At 53.8% G+C, this 15,856-nt stretch overlaps 1 protein-coding gene across 2 annotated transcripts in view; it reads right to left on the bottom strand.

Moving 5' to 3' along the window:
- Positions 1-15,856, bottom strand: part of RASSF5 (Ras association domain family member 5) — a 64,603-nt gene that overhangs the window by 20,248 nt on the left and 28,499 nt on the right. The window contains exon 1 of one of the 2 annotated variants that reach the window (XM_044267789.1): positions 7,797-7,916. The exons of the other annotated variant lie outside the window; for it this stretch is intronic. Within the exon in view, the coding sequence (XP_044123724.1) occupies positions 7,797-7,916 (120 nt within the window). Of the gene's footprint in view, positions 1-7,796; positions 7,917-15,856 lie in introns of those variants that run through there. 2 annotated transcript variants of the gene reach the window in all.

Raw genomic sequence — 15,856 nt, 5'->3', positions numbered from 1 at the left:
GAACTCACACTGTGAATGTGGTGATCGGCCACGCCTATCGCCTCTCCCCATGTTCCTGTCAACAGAGGACCTGCCTCTCGAGCCCCGAGGCAAGGCCAGCGCCCTGCACACCTGCGTGCCCGCCAACCCCATCACAGCCCTGGGGGACCACTCAATGCCACTCTTCACACCAGCGACAGCCAGGCGATGAGAAGGACAAGGAGGGGCTCCCCAGCTGGAAGCTGATACAATGGTGAGGCTGGGGGCCCAGATTTCCCCAGACCAGAGCAGGAAAAGGGACCTGGATTTCAGCACCAGGGAGCAGGCTGAATGAGAACCCCCGCTGCTTAAAGCCAGTCACCAGCGCTTGAGGCAGGAGGTTGGAGCTCCTCTGGAGATTTTCAAACTTGACTCTCACCCAAGGTGCCATGTGTGCAGTGGAAGGAACATGTGTTTTGGAGTTGGACAAACGTAGGGGGGGCCCTCGCCCTTGACTAACCCTCTTTCGCATACGACCTCATTGAGTGTGCCCATCTTTCGGCTTGATAGCAAGGGCGATTCGGCCTGTGTGGTCTGTCAGAGGCTCTCAGTAGCCTCCTGACTTTCGAGGCACCCCCCGGAGCGGGGATCCAACACACCACAGCCCCCGAGACAAGGAAGGACTGGAAACCGGGTTGGAGGAGGATGGAGAGAATGAATGCCGCCACGTCCTGATGAAAGCCACGTGGCTGCCGGGCAGAGACCGCATCTTCCACCGGGATGTCCCTCCGCTTGGCCGCCCGCTTCCAAATCCTCCACGAATGGGGAGGGGAGCGACAAGGGTCTGTGGCCCAACACGGCTGGGGCCTCAGGTCTGTAAGCACTGAGATGTGGTATTATCGTCTGTCACCCCACCCCCCCGGTCCTCAGTGCTACAAGAAAGCTAAAAACACAATGGCTTGCTTGAGCCCAATGACTTGCTTGTACTGCAGGGTTGGGGATGCTGTATAAGGAACAGGGACCAAGGGTGGGCTTCGCTCTGAAAGCAGAGGGAAGGCTCTAGGGGCTTTGTGATACTGGAATGATAGGCCCCTGGCACTCATGAGCAGGATGTGCAAGAAGGGGAGAAATAGGACGGAAGCCAGTTGGGTGACTTTCTGACGTGTACAGGTGAGAGGTGATGAACACCCAACAGAGGGCAGGGCGGGGGCTGGGGGAGAGCAGAAAGGAGAGCCTGACCTCCGCAGCACAGGAGACCGAACCCACAGTGACAGGCTGGGTGAAGGGAGGAGGGGAGACCCATGAAGCTTCAAGGACGGGGGACTAGGAGGGCCAGAAACACAGCAAGAAATCACTTGCAGGCAGAAACTCTGAGTTGGTTCTGGACGTACTAAATTTTAGCCATCTGAGGGGCATGCGAGACCTCCAATAGGCTACAGAGAATTTCATTCTAGAGCCAGGAAGTGGGGTAGGATGGGGACCATAAGCTAAGCAGGGTGGGAGAAGAGAAGACAGGGGGCGTCAGGACGGCACCGTGCACAGAAGCCACAGACCCTGTGATTTAAGGTTTTCTGCCACTGCAGCTCCCTTCTTCCTCCTGGCCCTAGAAATTTAGTGCTCCTGATTCCTGGCAAATTTAGCTCATCCTCTTGTCCCCAGGGAATATGCTAGATCAGGCCTGTGTCCCCATGTTCTTTTATGGGTAGATTGAGCCATTGAGAAGAGGAAATGGAGGCTCTGGAGGGGGACGGATCTGGGTCCTCCATACAGAAGGATCCCAAAGCCAGATGCACAGATGTGGGTTACCTGGAGAGTTGGAGTGGAAGAGAGAAGGGAACCCAGGCTCCTGGGCACCCAGGCCAAGCCAGTGGGGCCACCCTTTCCAGCTCATGGGCTGGGAGCTGGATCCAGAGTCCAACCTGGTATTGTGAACTAAGAGCTGGAATCCAGGCTTTGCTTCTAGTGTGGGATCTTTCCTCCTTTCTCCTTAAACTACTTGGGGGGATAGATGTTGCATGTGCCCCAAACTGTAACTGGAGTTGCTTTATAGGGAAAAGCCAGCTAAGTCAGGATAAATGGTCTAGCCTGGTGGGACAGGGAGGGGAGGTTTGAAGGGGAGGCTTCTGGAACACAGCAGTGTTTGAGTTAAGTCCCAAATAGTCCTAGAGGAGGGGATGCGTGCCAGCCAGGCAGGTCCTCCTCCTGACCCCTTCCTGTGGAAATCCTTGCAGCTTAGAACCCAGTAGACTGTATCTAAACTCTCCATCGGCTCCATGAAAAGGTGGTGAGAAGGGATCTGCTCCCACAGAGGAGGGACCTCAGGGAAGAACATCGAGACAGGCTCCTCTCACAAGTGTTCTTGCTGAAAGGACGATGGTGACCCCAGTCTGGAGAGATGACGCGGCTGGACCACGGCCCCTCAGTTAACAGCTGCAGCTGCCGTGACCAGCCAGGTCTTGGCTCACAGATCTGGTGCTTCCACACCACGGGCTGCTCACCGTGGCAAAGGGCCGCCACTCCGACAGCCTCACTCAGTGGGTCATGGTGAGGGTAACAGGGACCCAGGGGCCCTGAGGCCTCGGTTCTGTCTCTACTTAGCTGTGTGAGCACGGACAAATCTCTGTAGCTTCTGGCTTCAACTTCCAGTCTAGGAACCTGTCTGGAATCCATGACAAATGCCATCTAGTATTTTAATGGAAATTATTAAGTATTTCTAAACAGGGGTTTCCCTGACTTTAGCTCAAATTAAATATTTGAGGGTCCAACCTCCAAAGGTGCAGGACCCAGCAAGTCTGAGACAGGGTCCCTGAGTCTCCATTTTCAAACAGTGATCCCGAGGGTGCATCTGAAGGAGGAGGCTGGACCACCTGCCGCATCGCTGGAGGCTTCAGATGCTACGGAGGCACCGAGAAGTGCCGAGTGAAGTGAGGGTCTGTGCTCATGGAGCTGCCAGTGTGGCTGGGGAAGACGGGACCTCATCCCGGGAGCCCCAGATGCTCGGTGACCCACGGAGGAGAGTTTCGGCCCATTTCCAAGAAAGTATGAGCAGAGCTTCCAAAGGTGGGCCTCGGGCAAAGAAGCGGGCAGGAAGGCTTCGTGACAGCACCAGAGAAACGCCCTCACCACAACCTGCTTCCTCGGCCACCTGGGCTCACAGCTGCACTGCATCTCCCAACCTCCCTTGTGGTGAGGTGTGCCCACGTGACCCAGCTCTGGCCAATGGCGTGCGGCTATAGAAGACTCCATTTCAGGGCTGGCCCACGGAAACCTCCCATGTGTTAACCAGAGCCCCCCACCTGCCAATGTAACTTGAGTTAAAGGGGGAAATAACTTGCTCTTATGTGCCAGGACGGAAAAAAGGGGGCTGTTGGCCATAACCTCTCATCCATCCTGATGATACAAGATGCGAGAGAGAAGACAGAGCCACTACAGCCAACCTGCACTCACAAGTCTGCTTTTGAACCCAGTGTTGGTGCCGCGTCGCACCCGAAGTGGATGCGAGTTGTGTCTTCCCGGGGTTTCCCGTCTGCACTAGAGAAAAGCCAACCCCAGGGAGGGCCAGAGACGGCGATGGGCGGTGAACGTCACGGGAGTGGGAGACAGGCTGCCACCTAAAAGGAAGGCCATCCTGGGTCGGGCCGGCACAAAGCATCTTTGGACGTTAATCTTGGTCTGTGCAGGCTCCTGAGATAACGCCTAAAAATGTGAGCTATCCCAACACTTCCGAAGATTCTTAAGTTATTTCTACTGCTCAAATTTGGAACTCATGTCTTTTTAGTATGCTTTTCTCTCTGGCCTAGAAGGGCAGGGGCAGGAGCTGTGCCTGAGGCCCGGGTGTGCCTGCTTCGGGGAGAGACGGGATTTCCCTGACTGGTCCCGGGGCCGTCATGGTTGGCTGACATCCCCGTCGTGCCACAGAGGCCCTGCCAGGGAGGGGCTGATGGCCAGACACGTGCAGGAACAGAACCAGAGGTGGCTTCTACTCTGACCCCTGAAACCCTCTTTCTCTTTGCATCTGTCTCGAGTTTTTCAAGAATCCATGGTGTCAGCACAGAGAAAACCTGGGAGCGGGAGTACAGGGGGGATGGGAACGTGTTCCACGTGCACTGAGGGACGTTTAACCACAGAGAGAGTCAACCTTCTGTCCTCCGTATCCACAAAGAAAACATCCACGAGGAGGAATACCCAGCAAGTGGGATTTAGGGCTAGACACCCAAAAGAACTTTTTAAATGACTAAAATTGTAAGATTTTGGAACTAATGACAGGGAACCCCCTGCTAGTTAAATGGAGAGTCGGTGTGTCCTTAACTAGTGTGCCTTATGGAACGGAGCCTGAAGTTGTCTGGGTCTTTCCATTCTGTAGAAGGCTCTGGGAGGACAAGAACCATGGCTGGTCCGGGGTCACCCACTGGGTGAAGAGGACCAAGAAGAGCATGTGACAAGAAGCCCAAGAAGGGGGTGAGTCCTGGCTCCGCCTGAAGCACATGTGGCCTGGTGCAGCCTTCCCACCTCTCTGGGCCTCAGTTTCTCCATATGCAGAGGCGGGCACTAGACCAAATGGATCCTTTTCAGCTCTGACATTCTGCAAGAAGCAGGCGTCCTGTGTTCTCAGGAAGCTCAGCCACCCTGAAGCTCTGGGTGGATCCAGAGTCTGGGGCTCCTGGAGACACGAGGAGAGCTCAGAGGCCAAAATCCAAGCTGCCACCACCTGAGGGCATTGGGAAGACCAATGGGGCCAAAGTTGGCCTCACTTCCAGGGTCAGACCCCAGACAGGAATAAAGAAGCAGATGGTGGGGATGGCCAGAGGGCGTGGCCTCACTGTCACCAGCCCTGCTAAACGCCACATGCTGCCTTTAGTCGGACTAACCCAGAAAAATCTCTGGGTCAGGAGACAAGCGGTGTGGATTCTAACCCTGGCTCCATCCTAAACTTGCCACGTGACCTGGGACAGATGCCCCGCCTGGGCTGCCCCAGCCTGCTAGGTTGCAGCCCCAACGACATCACCAGCCATGCAGGTCCGTTCTCCCCCAGGCCCCCAGGAGCCCCGTTTGGACACAGGAACCCACGGCAACGTGATCTAAGTGCCCTCACATGAAAACAGCGCTGCCTCAGCCCCCTGAAGCCTCCTGCTGTCCCTGTCACCTCAGACAAGCCACAGGACTGCACACATCTGTCACTTTCTGTAAGGGCCCAGGGCGCAGTGCCCCTTCTCCGCTGCCAGCTCCTCACTTTCTGGCACCTCCTTTCTCACCCCTCAACCTCCCACCAAAGGGCCTGGAGAGGGGAACTCCTTGGAGGCGGGGCCAGTGACAGCTCCCAGGTGGCGGCACCAGGAAGAGCAGCTTGGGCGCCACCAGGAGCAGGCCTGAGGCAGATACAGGTCGTTCTGACAAGGCTATTTATAGCCACCATCTTGACGACGTTGCTGGGATGAGGGCCCTAGTCTCTCCACGACCGGGAAACACACAGACGCCGTTCCTTGGAGACAGGAAAGAGGAATTCCCTTAGGAGCTCGGACGTGACCTGTCTTCGGGGAGGAAGGAAGCAGCCTTCTTAGGGATCAGAAAGGGATCATGATAGCACAGGAGGTTTCTCTGAAGCCCCCCTCCAGTAGCGGCTGCAGGGGAGAAGACGGAACTGAAAATGTGATTAAAGGCAGAACGACCCTTCAAAGGACGAAAGACAGAAACATTTGGATGAAGCTTCCCCAGCTCCCGAGTCAGGCACACACCCCTTCACCCCCCAGGCCTCACTCCCCGGACTGGGCGGTGCTGAAAGCAAGCCTGGGCTGAGAAGCACTGCTGTCCGGCCCGGGATCTCCTCAGCCAGGAGCTCGACAAAGGCCAAGCTCAGAGGGGCTATGCCCACCATCCTTTCCCTTCAGGAGCACTCAGCCTCATCACCCCGTGCAGGGTCCAACAGACAAGTTTCTTAGAAGGGATTCCTGCCCCGTTGAGGGCTTCTGTGCTGGGGCAAATGAGGTATACAGAGACCTCACCTCAGGGCATGGATTCAAGATCTAGACAGAGTAAAGAAAGAGCTGACGTGGGCACCAAACCAAAGGAGTATTTTCAGGAGCGACGCTTTGGGAGGCGAGGAGGAGGACAGAAGGCTGTCTGGGCCAAGGAACAAGTCACCCACCATCCCCAACCCCACCCCGGCATATTTCTTACAAGATATTTCTATCTCTCCCAAGAAGTACCAGACACAGCTACCGCTTTCCTTTGCCAAGGAAAAGAAACCCCAGCTTTGCAGGGCCCTTTCGTGCGCCCCATCCTGCCAAAAGCCCACCTTCTGGGACCAAGGGCTCGCAGCCTGGCTGGCAGTAAGCACCGCAGCTAAACTCCCTTTTCAAAACAGGAACCATTTCCTCCCCAGGCAGCAGTAAAACTCTCTAGAGCCATGGTCTGACCTTAGCTGCATATCAGAAGGACGCGGGGAGCTTTTCAAAATCCTGATGCTCAGGCCGTACCCTAAGCCAAAGTAAGTCAGACTCTCTACTTGTGGACAGGTACCCACATTTTCTCCCTGGCTAATTCTAGGGTGCAGCTAAGGCTGAGAACCACCGGTCTAAAGATCTCAGACAGCCAGAGTGCCTGTGGGGTGAGGGGTGAGGGGCTGTCCACACCATGAGGCAAGAACCCCAACAGAGAGCAGGGCACCACCCCTTGGCAGCCATGCCCTACCTACTCCTGCCCCCAACCCCCCAGTAGCGGCCCTGCTTCCCAGCCTCATCACAGGGTGCCCCAGATAGCAGGCGCTGGTTCCAGGGTGGTTTTAGTTGATTCCTTCAAACCAATATCAAAACTTTCCTTTGGTTCTTGGGCATCCTCTCACAACCGAAAGATCCGGTACATTGGTGTAATGTCAGAATCTGGGAAGTGCAGGGTCTACGGGCAATATGAATTAGCCAGGAAGGAGGCCCCAGAGTCAGGCCTGGGGAAGTTTCTGGTGAATCTGCCCATGTAGGACCGCTAAATTGATGAGTGTGCACACACCTGTGAAACTTAGCAGCTCACTTCTGCCTGTGAGCAGTCCCTATTAGGCAGTCTCTCCCCTTGGCTTGGAAGCCTCTCATCTAAATAGCACAACAAACAAACAAACAGAGCTCTTCTGCCGCTCCCACCAAGGATATGGCAGATCCGTGATCGGTATCAGCCGGGAGGGTGTGGCCAGGGGACTCGGGCGTGCGGGGTGCCCAGAGTTGCTACAGGAAGCACATACGACCCCCTTCAGGTGACCCCAACCAAGTCAGTAAGTTAAAATGGTAGCAAGACAGAGACTTAGAGAAGGTTTAGTTTGCTTCTAAAAACTCCCTACGCTTCTGCAAAGTCACTACAACTGTGTTTTAAGATGGTTTCTGGCCACTCACAATACGGAAGTTTCGACCTATGAGTGTTTACCCTACTGGGGTGCCATCCATTTTCCACCCAGAGCTTCAAAGCTCAGGTTTGAGGGGGGAGGGGTTGACACAGAGCAGTTGGCCTGTCACCTTCCCAGGCATGGGTGATCATGTCACCAGACTGAGCCAAGCACTGTCACCAAGTCATAGAGAGCCATTTTGAAAAGGTCCAGGGCCAGGAAATACTGAAAAGGGCATTAAAAAGAGAAGAGTGTTCGCTGGTGGTCCTGGAAGGGGTCCAGATCCAACCTTTGGTCCACTTAGCCCACAAGTTCAAGAGGGTCCCAGGGCAACGGGCCACCCCTTCTGATAACACATGGCCTTGCCTGTTGGCCAGGATGCAGGTTTCCCTCCTGGACCACGGAAGTGATTCTCTCTGGCCCCTACCCCCTAAGCCCGCAGTGAAAGGCTTTTGCATTGGATCATGATGTTTACCTTGGAAGGATGTTTGCTCTGCACATTTCTGAAGAAGGTGGTCTTGGCAGTGAAGAAGCAATCCTCCAGTTCCTCCTCCAGGCTGCAGTACCCACTACTCATGCTGCTGTCCACCGTCATCTAGCCCGGGGCCCCGCGAGGCACAGGGCGCGTGTCACCGGCGGGGCTCCTGAGGCAGCCGAGGGAGGAGGGGAGATCCACGGCGCGAGCTCCCAGCCCCGCAGCGGGCTGGGGTGGGGGGTGCTGTCACCCGGCTAGGCGCAGCCGGCACCCGCCGCCTGGGCTGTCAGGCTGGGCCCTGAGCGGCTCCGGTGGGGGGGGTAACCTGCGCCCTTCTCCGCGCGCCGCCCGGGCTGCAAGCTCCCGGGTGGGACGTGGGCGCCCGCCTCGCGCGCGGCGCTCCCCGGCTCACTCGGCATCTGCGGTTTCGTCCCCTCCGCCCCGCGCGCAGAACGCCATCTCGACACCTCCCCCGCCTACCCGCGCCTTTCCTGCCCCTCGCCCTGCGCGCAGAGGAGTCGGAAGCCACTTCCTCTCGCAAGGTTCCCCAAAGCCCGGCTGGGCTGTCGCGGCGCCCCTCCCCCCGTCCGTCCCTGGCCTGCGCCTCCCCGCCTCCCTCGGTGGCCCTGGATCCCAGGGACAGGTGGGCCTGGGGCACCAGAGGTCAGGTTAGGGATGCCAGGAAGGAACAGACCTGGACGCGCGCGAGGGAGAAAATTCCCTATGGCCTTTCTTCATGCCTCTGGAAACAGCTCTTTCTCGTCACCTATGATGGCTCATATTCAAGGAGTAGAAAGGGCTCTAAGGTCCTCGGCGTCTCTCCTCCCTTCCTCCCACCCTCCTCCTCATCCACTCTCACATCCCCCATTCACCAGGAGCCCAGTCAATCAGAGTGGTTGGAGAAGTAACCGGAGAAGAAGAAAATCAATATCTGGTCTGCCTGGAGAAGCAGCAATATTTTAACTTGGAAATGCGAGAAGAAACTGCAGGGGCCCCACAAACATATGCAAATCATATGCAAAGTTATGGCAACCTGGAGCGCAAGCCTCCCCTTCCTCCCAAGCGCAGAACTTGGCCCTCCGGAAGACTCAGGATACCAAAGGAGCCTCCACACACCAAATAACCCAAGTTATCTATACATTTTCCTGACAGTCTGGCCAGGAGGGGGTCTTTGCCAGTTCCTGTCATTCCTATCAAAGACGGCTCATTACATGTCCCCATCAGACAGGATGAAGGAACACCTTCCTCCACCAGGGTTTAGCCCTCCAAGCAATTAGGGTGATACTCCATAACCTTTCGGCCCAGGTCTGCACAGCAATAGCAGTTAGAGGTACCCTTGCTTGCATAACTCCTGTGCCTTGTCAGTAAACTTCCCCAGCGCCTTTGAGGTAGAGAATATTATTCCCATTCTATGGATGAAGAAACTGAGGCTCAGAGTCCTACAAGGAAGATATGTGTCCTGGGACTCAGACCCAGGCCTGTGCAACACCAGGGCCCATGCTTTTAGCCTCTTGGATACAGTCTCTCCACAGCAATGGGACTGTTCTGGTGTGCACTCTGCCATCTTTCAGTAGAGTGGGGCCTGGAGTCCCATGACCAGCAAGGCAAGGCCAGGGGCACCGTTTTCAGAATCTGATGCCCTGGGGACACTAGTGTGTCCCAGAGAGTGGCTAAGAGGGGTGATCAAGACTCTCTCCGGGTTTGCGCAGCTCTTCCTTGCAGGTCTGGAACACTCCAATCCGGGGGAAGCACAAGCTGGCCAGAGGGCTAGACTCAGCCCCCAGATACCAAGCTGCCCGCTCCATTTTAAGCTCTCGTTATTTTTATGAGGAACTCCCTCCCTCCCCCACCCTAGCCAAATCTGTCAGTGCTCAGGAGGGTTTCAGACTGCGGCCCAGTTTGGCTCCGTCCTCCCACACAGTCTTTCTCCCAGAAGCCTGTGAGCTCCTGGCAGGTAGGAGCACAAGACAGCTGACAGCTGCCCGCCGCCCTGGGCGCAGGAGCTGGTCCACACCAGGAGCAAGTGCAGGCAAGCAGCTGTGGGTGGGCTACAGTGAGCTACTGGGTGTTTTGGGAGGAAGAGCTCACCGCTCATAGGGTTGAAGAACCTCTGGCTTGGTCTGGAACAATCTTTCCTTCAAATGAGTATTTTAGTGCTAGTTTCTTGGGGGTGAGGGAGAGATGTCCCCAGAGACAGCAGTTCAGGCAAAAGAATCTGGTATCAGCCTCACCAGAACCTCCAAATCCAATGCTGACTGATGAACGCTGCAGGGAGGGGGCCTCTGCTAGAGCCTTGGGCCCTCAGTAGCCTGTTTTGTCCAGCCAGCAAAGAAATGCACTTCTCTTTATCAAAGGAATCTCCTGGCTCTGTGGGAATCCAATATTTAAGAAAAAAATGGGCCCCAGATTCTTTGTGGCCACACTGTGTCCTTGGAGTCACACAGGGACCTCTGCAAAGCAATTGCAATGCCACGCATTCAAAAGGCACAATCCTAAGAGACAGCAGGTGACAACCTCTTTGAACCCCAAACCAAAGTGCCCCGGGAGTCGGCATACCTCTCTTCTTGTGCGCAACACGCCAGCTGTGAGACCTGGTTAGGAGAAGTTCTAAGTGACACTGTGTTCTTTTAGGGTGCTGCTACATGCCATTCCAAATATTATGCATATTTGCTGCTGTCTGAATAGGGCTTCTGGAAGCCTTTTTACCATTCACTGCTTGGCCAGCTCTAGAACCTTGAGAGCAGGTTGTTATACCCATTTTACAGGTAGGAAAGTGAGGGAAGTAATAGTTTCCATCACAGCTCCTGCTTCCCAAGTCTCTTCCCTCCAAGTTAGTGTCCTTCCCCCACCCCGCTCCACCTGCCTATGACTCCAGGCCTGCAAGGGAGCCATGAGTAAGAAGTCAGCAACACAGAGACTGTGTTGGTGAGGACCCTGGGATTCGAAGAAATCTGCAAAGATCAAACACAATACAATAAGTTGGCCAGCCTCCAGGAGGAAAAGTCTAGACTGAAGCTCCAGGGGCCTTAAGAGAGGAAAACTGGATTCCTTTCAGTGTCTAATGACCCCGTCAGCACCTCTTCCCTATGAGTAATCAGCACTGAGAACCTGGGAGAGGGGGAGAAGGGGCAGGGGAACGCAGGAGCCACTGGCGGGGAACACGCAAAAAACAGGGACTGGCTGTTCCTGTCCCTAAGCCGGGGAAGAGGCGTCTGGACCTCCAGCTGCAGCCTAAGCCTCGGGAGCCTTAAATCCAAGGCATCGTGCTGGGGTTCCGGAAGCCCCACTGAGATGGTGAAGTGGGTGACTTTCCTGGCTCAAAGTTTCAGATGATGAAAGACACTATTTTAAGCTTTCTTCCTTTCTCAGATGTGATCCTGACATGTGCCCAGATCCCCTCATTTGATCCACCGCGTGGTTCCGCGTGTTCCAGAAAAGCAGTATCACAAGACCGGGAGCCAGGAGTTGCTACTCTATCCCAGCTCCAACTCCGGCTTGATTCGGCGTCTGGAGCCGCTCAGCACCCGAGGATTCCCCCGCTGTCCAGCTGCAGGGTGTCGGGGTGGAGGTCAGATGGGGGGACCTTGTGACCTACCAACACATTCAGAGGCTGAAAACCAGGGTGACGTGCTCCCGACCCCTGAAACAGAGTTTGAAATTATTCTTAGCCGGTACGTGCAGGCCTCGTACGGCTTAGCTTCATGTGTATCCTTTCATTTAATTCCCTACAACCAACTGATGAGGAAGCTACAGTTCTTATCCCTCTCTTACAGAAAGGAGAAGGAGGTTTGGACAGGTTAAGCAATCTGCACATAGTCGTACATGCTGGTTCATGGTGGAGCCAAATGAACCCAACGGGTCTGACCTCAGAACCCAGTTCTGGAACACTCCGTAATAGTACGTGATTGCTCCCGTAGTACCTTCCTGCCTGAAATCACAGGCCATCACAATCCACGCAGGACCTGCTTTCCCAGTCTGCCTATGTCCTGTCTTCCCGTCAGCTTGTTGGGATTTTCCAGGGTCCAGCCACTGAGTCTTCTGGTCCTGGCACCCCCAGCCCAGGAGCTTAGTCTGATGTCTGCCAGTGGTGTCCATCCGACCTCACAGACTCGTGCCTCAGAACCCTCTCCCTCCAGGTAGCCCCAGGTGGAGCTACATCTAGCTCCAGCCACAGCTCACCGAGTACCCGGGGCTCCCCTCTGAAGCCTCACGGGCAACAAGTCCGAAACTGAGCTCGTTATTCCCTGCCTCCCCTCCCCCTGCTCCTTCACCATGAGTAGGTCATCTCTCAACAAATGCCATGAATGTAGATTATTGCAAAGCTTTCTAGTAGTTTCCTTTATTTCCATCTCAGCCTTCTCCAAACTCCCCGCCTCCTTGTGGCCAAAGTCACCCTTCTGTACTAAGATCTATGATCAGGGCTATTCTATTATAAAACCTTCTATTCAAATTTCAACTAATAGTTACTGAATATTACTGCACTATACTCCTTACTCTGTGCCCAGCTCTAGTCGCTTATTCTTTCATCCTTTCATTTAAGAAATATTTACCAGGCACCTTCTACATGACAAGTACTAAACTAGGAGTTCGGATTGAGGCCTGGATAAGACATCGTTTTTGCCTCTCACCACACAGTCTAATAGAACGGCAGGAAATAAGAAGTTATATTAGAATTGCCAAGTTCTTATATATTTTCTGATCTCACCAGATCGGCACAACCCTGCAAGGAGATATTTTGCAGATGAGTAAACTGAGGCTCAGAGTGGTTCATTTGCCCGAGGTCACAGAGCAAGTAAAGGGTAGGATCTGATTTCAAACCCAGAGCGCCTATGTCCGACAGCTTTCCATGACAATCGTTGTCCTTCATCCAACAACTCTCCAGTGCCTGCCGGGAGGTTCCAAACTCTGGAGCAGGTCTTCAAGGCTCTTCAAGGCCCTTTGGGACCCGTGGCCAGCCAGCAGTCCATTCGCACCCACCTCTAGCCACAAGACAGCCTCCCTCCTTAAGCTGTGCGGAACTTGTTTCACATTCCTGGCAGCTGCCCTGCCCTCTTGTGGTTTGTTTTGCTGTTTTCTCTGCCTGTCAAAACCCCCCAGGTCCTCCCCTCTTCCTGACACATGTTCACCAATCCCCACAGGACGGGCTCCACCTTCCCCATGTTTGTCAGAAGCAACCTTTCCCAGATGTCCTCTTGGTGGTGGTGGTGGGGGTGTTGAACCTTAAGAATTCCACTCTCCATCCCAAGAGCTTCGTTTTACAGCATTAAACCAGCTGTGCAGAGCGAAGAGGTCAGTTTCTCCCCAGACGACTTCCTGTCATAAAAGGTGAGCGGCTACACACCTCTTAGGGTGGGCTCACAGGAGATTCGCTTTCTCGCGGGTCCTAGCCCACACAGCACTTCTGTTGTTTGGCTGCCAGCCTAAGAGCTTTGACAGGGCCCTTCCACATAAAAACACTGAATGCAGTGAAATTAGCCCAGACCAAGAGGCACGGGTCCTAAACAGCTCCTGCCAGGTTTGACTCAGCCACAGGGGAGTCTACCTTCTAACTGTCCCCTTCTCGTCAGACTAGAGAATCACAAAAGATGATTCTGACCCACAATCCCCATCTCTCATCTGCCCCTCTCCAGGCAAGACCAGTTACCCAGGGCAGGGTGGTCTCCAGGGTAAGACACAAACAACTCTCTCACCGTGACACATATAAAGCTGCCTCCTCAGAAACTCGGGACTGACCTGGCCCAGCCAGAGGACATCTCAGGCAGCCACTGTTATGCAGGTAGAAGGAGGAGGTGGGGCTGTGATGAACACCCAGGAAAGGTCTCCAAAACTTAAGGATTTCTAGAGAAATAAGTTCTAGAGCTCTGCCCCTCCTCAGAGCCAGGATCTCAGGTTTGGAAGACTTTCCGCTCTGCCAGACTGGAAACAAGCTCTGTGGGTTGGCCTGAGCTGGTCAGATAGGCCTTGGGGCAGCTCCTGTGAGAGGCAGCTGTCTAGCGGAGATGAATCACTGACAGCCTGGGCCAGCACTTCTGGCTTCTAGAGCGTGGAAGGAAGTCTGTGGAAGGTGGAGAAGCTGTCTCAAATGTAGCCAGAGTGGAACAGGACAGCTGGGGACTGGCCCTGCCTTTGGCACATGTGGATGGGCTGACAACAAATTAAATACGATGGGATCATAAAATATATTCAATTAATCCAAAATAAGATGGGGGCGGGGGAGGGGGGAGAAGGAACACAGAACAGAAAGGACAGACAAAAAAATAGAAAGATGATAGACTTAAAATCCAATTATATCAATAATCACATTAAATGCAAATGATCTAAATAACCCAATTAAAGGACAGAGATTATCCAATTGGATTTTAAAATAAACAAGATCCAACTATTTGCTGTCTACAGGAAATGAGTTTTAAATATAAAGACAAACCTAGCCTAAAAGTAAAAGGATGGATTTATAAATATCATGCTCCTGGTAATCAAAAGAAAGCTGGAGTGGCCTGTATTGATATCAGACAAAGTAGATTTCAGAGCCAAGAATATTACCAGGGATAAAGAAGGTTATTTCATCATGAGACGAGGTCAATTAATCAAGAGAACATAATCCTAAATGTTTATGTAGTGAATAATGGAGCTTCAAAATTCAGCAAGATAGAAGCCTAAGGAGAAATAGGCTATAGATATAGATATAGATAGATCTAGATATATAGATACAGATATCTGTAGATATTGATAAATCTATATACCTAACCTATATAGATATATATCTATATATATTCTTGTATATACTATAATATATAATAATATATATATATTTTAGGCACAATTATATTTGGACATTTCAGTCCCTCTCCTTCAATAACTGATAAAACAAGTAGACACAGGTGTGCCTTAACAAAGTTGTTACCAGTCACAATCCAATGTGATACACCCTTGGGGAGCATTTCTGAGGAGACCTAGGACCCAGAACACGAGGAGGTGCCTGCAGGTGTCCCTCCGTAGGGTGTGTTCAGGCGCCGCCCCGCAGGGACAAAACTCCCCCCACCCCACCACCACCAGTTTCTCCCGACTTGCTTCTGGCTCCCCCGTGTGGTAGTTCTGGGTTCAGCACGGGGCCTTCAGCCGAGGGTTGGGGCAGGAGTGACCAGGGTTCTGGAAAGGCAGAGCCTCGGAGAGAGAGAGATGGTGGCACGCCTGCGGGAGGGAGCACAGGGCCAGGAGCCAGGAAACTGGGCTCTCCACGCCAGCTGAGTCACCACCACGCAGTGGCTGCAGGGGCCCTGCTAAGGAATGACTGCAGGGGGTGGGGGGTTGGGGGGCGGTGACAGAAAGGCACCCCGTGCGACTGATCCACCCTGGAGCTTGGGAAGCCGCCTGGCTGTCCCTTTGGTGTGTAGGTCTCTTGGTCTATAGAGGGGAGCAACAGGCAACTATAAGTCTTGAAGCAAACGGCCTGCTGACCACAGAGTCATAGTGTCCTGGTTGTAGGTCCAGGACAGTAACCCATCTTTCTGGTATTTTGGAGAGCTGGCAGAGCCAGACCATGAAGAATTTGTGCCCTAGTACAGATTCGGGTTGATTTCGAGGGCTGTGGGAAGCCACCACCGGTTTTCATCACGGGGAGGACAGGATCGACCCTCCCGTAGGGTCACTGGAGGCAGCAGAGACAGCCCTCCCACGCTGCCTGCAGATTCGCAGGCCTTGGTCTGCACACGCCCTCACACACATCTTCCCCCCTGAGCCTCACGACCCAGCACACCGCCCAGTCCTTAGGGGAGAAGCCCAAGGCCCAGAGAACCAGGGGGCTGGCCCCGGGTCACATAGCAAGTGTGCTGTCTACACAGTCTGGATCAGAACCTAGCTCTTCTGCCACTGAGAAGCTCGTTGCTTTCTTTAAGAAAATATTTATTGCTTTAAAAAAATTTTCCACCCTGGAAACAGATGAAAGCATCAGTTATTCAAGCAGCACTGATGCAAACAGCAAAAGCTGAAAGGAATCTAACTCTACCCCCTTGGAACTCTTACCCACACCCAAGGTGAAACCTCTTCAGTGGTTTGCCGGGTGG

Source organism: Neovison vison, chromosome 10 (assembly GCF_020171115.1).
Source record: "Neovison vison isolate M4711 chromosome 10, ASM_NN_V1, whole genome shotgun sequence".
Classification (NCBI taxonomy): Eukaryota; Metazoa; Chordata; class Mammalia; order Carnivora; family Mustelidae; genus Neogale; species Neogale vison.
This window is presented reverse-complemented; position numbering and strand designations above follow the sequence as displayed.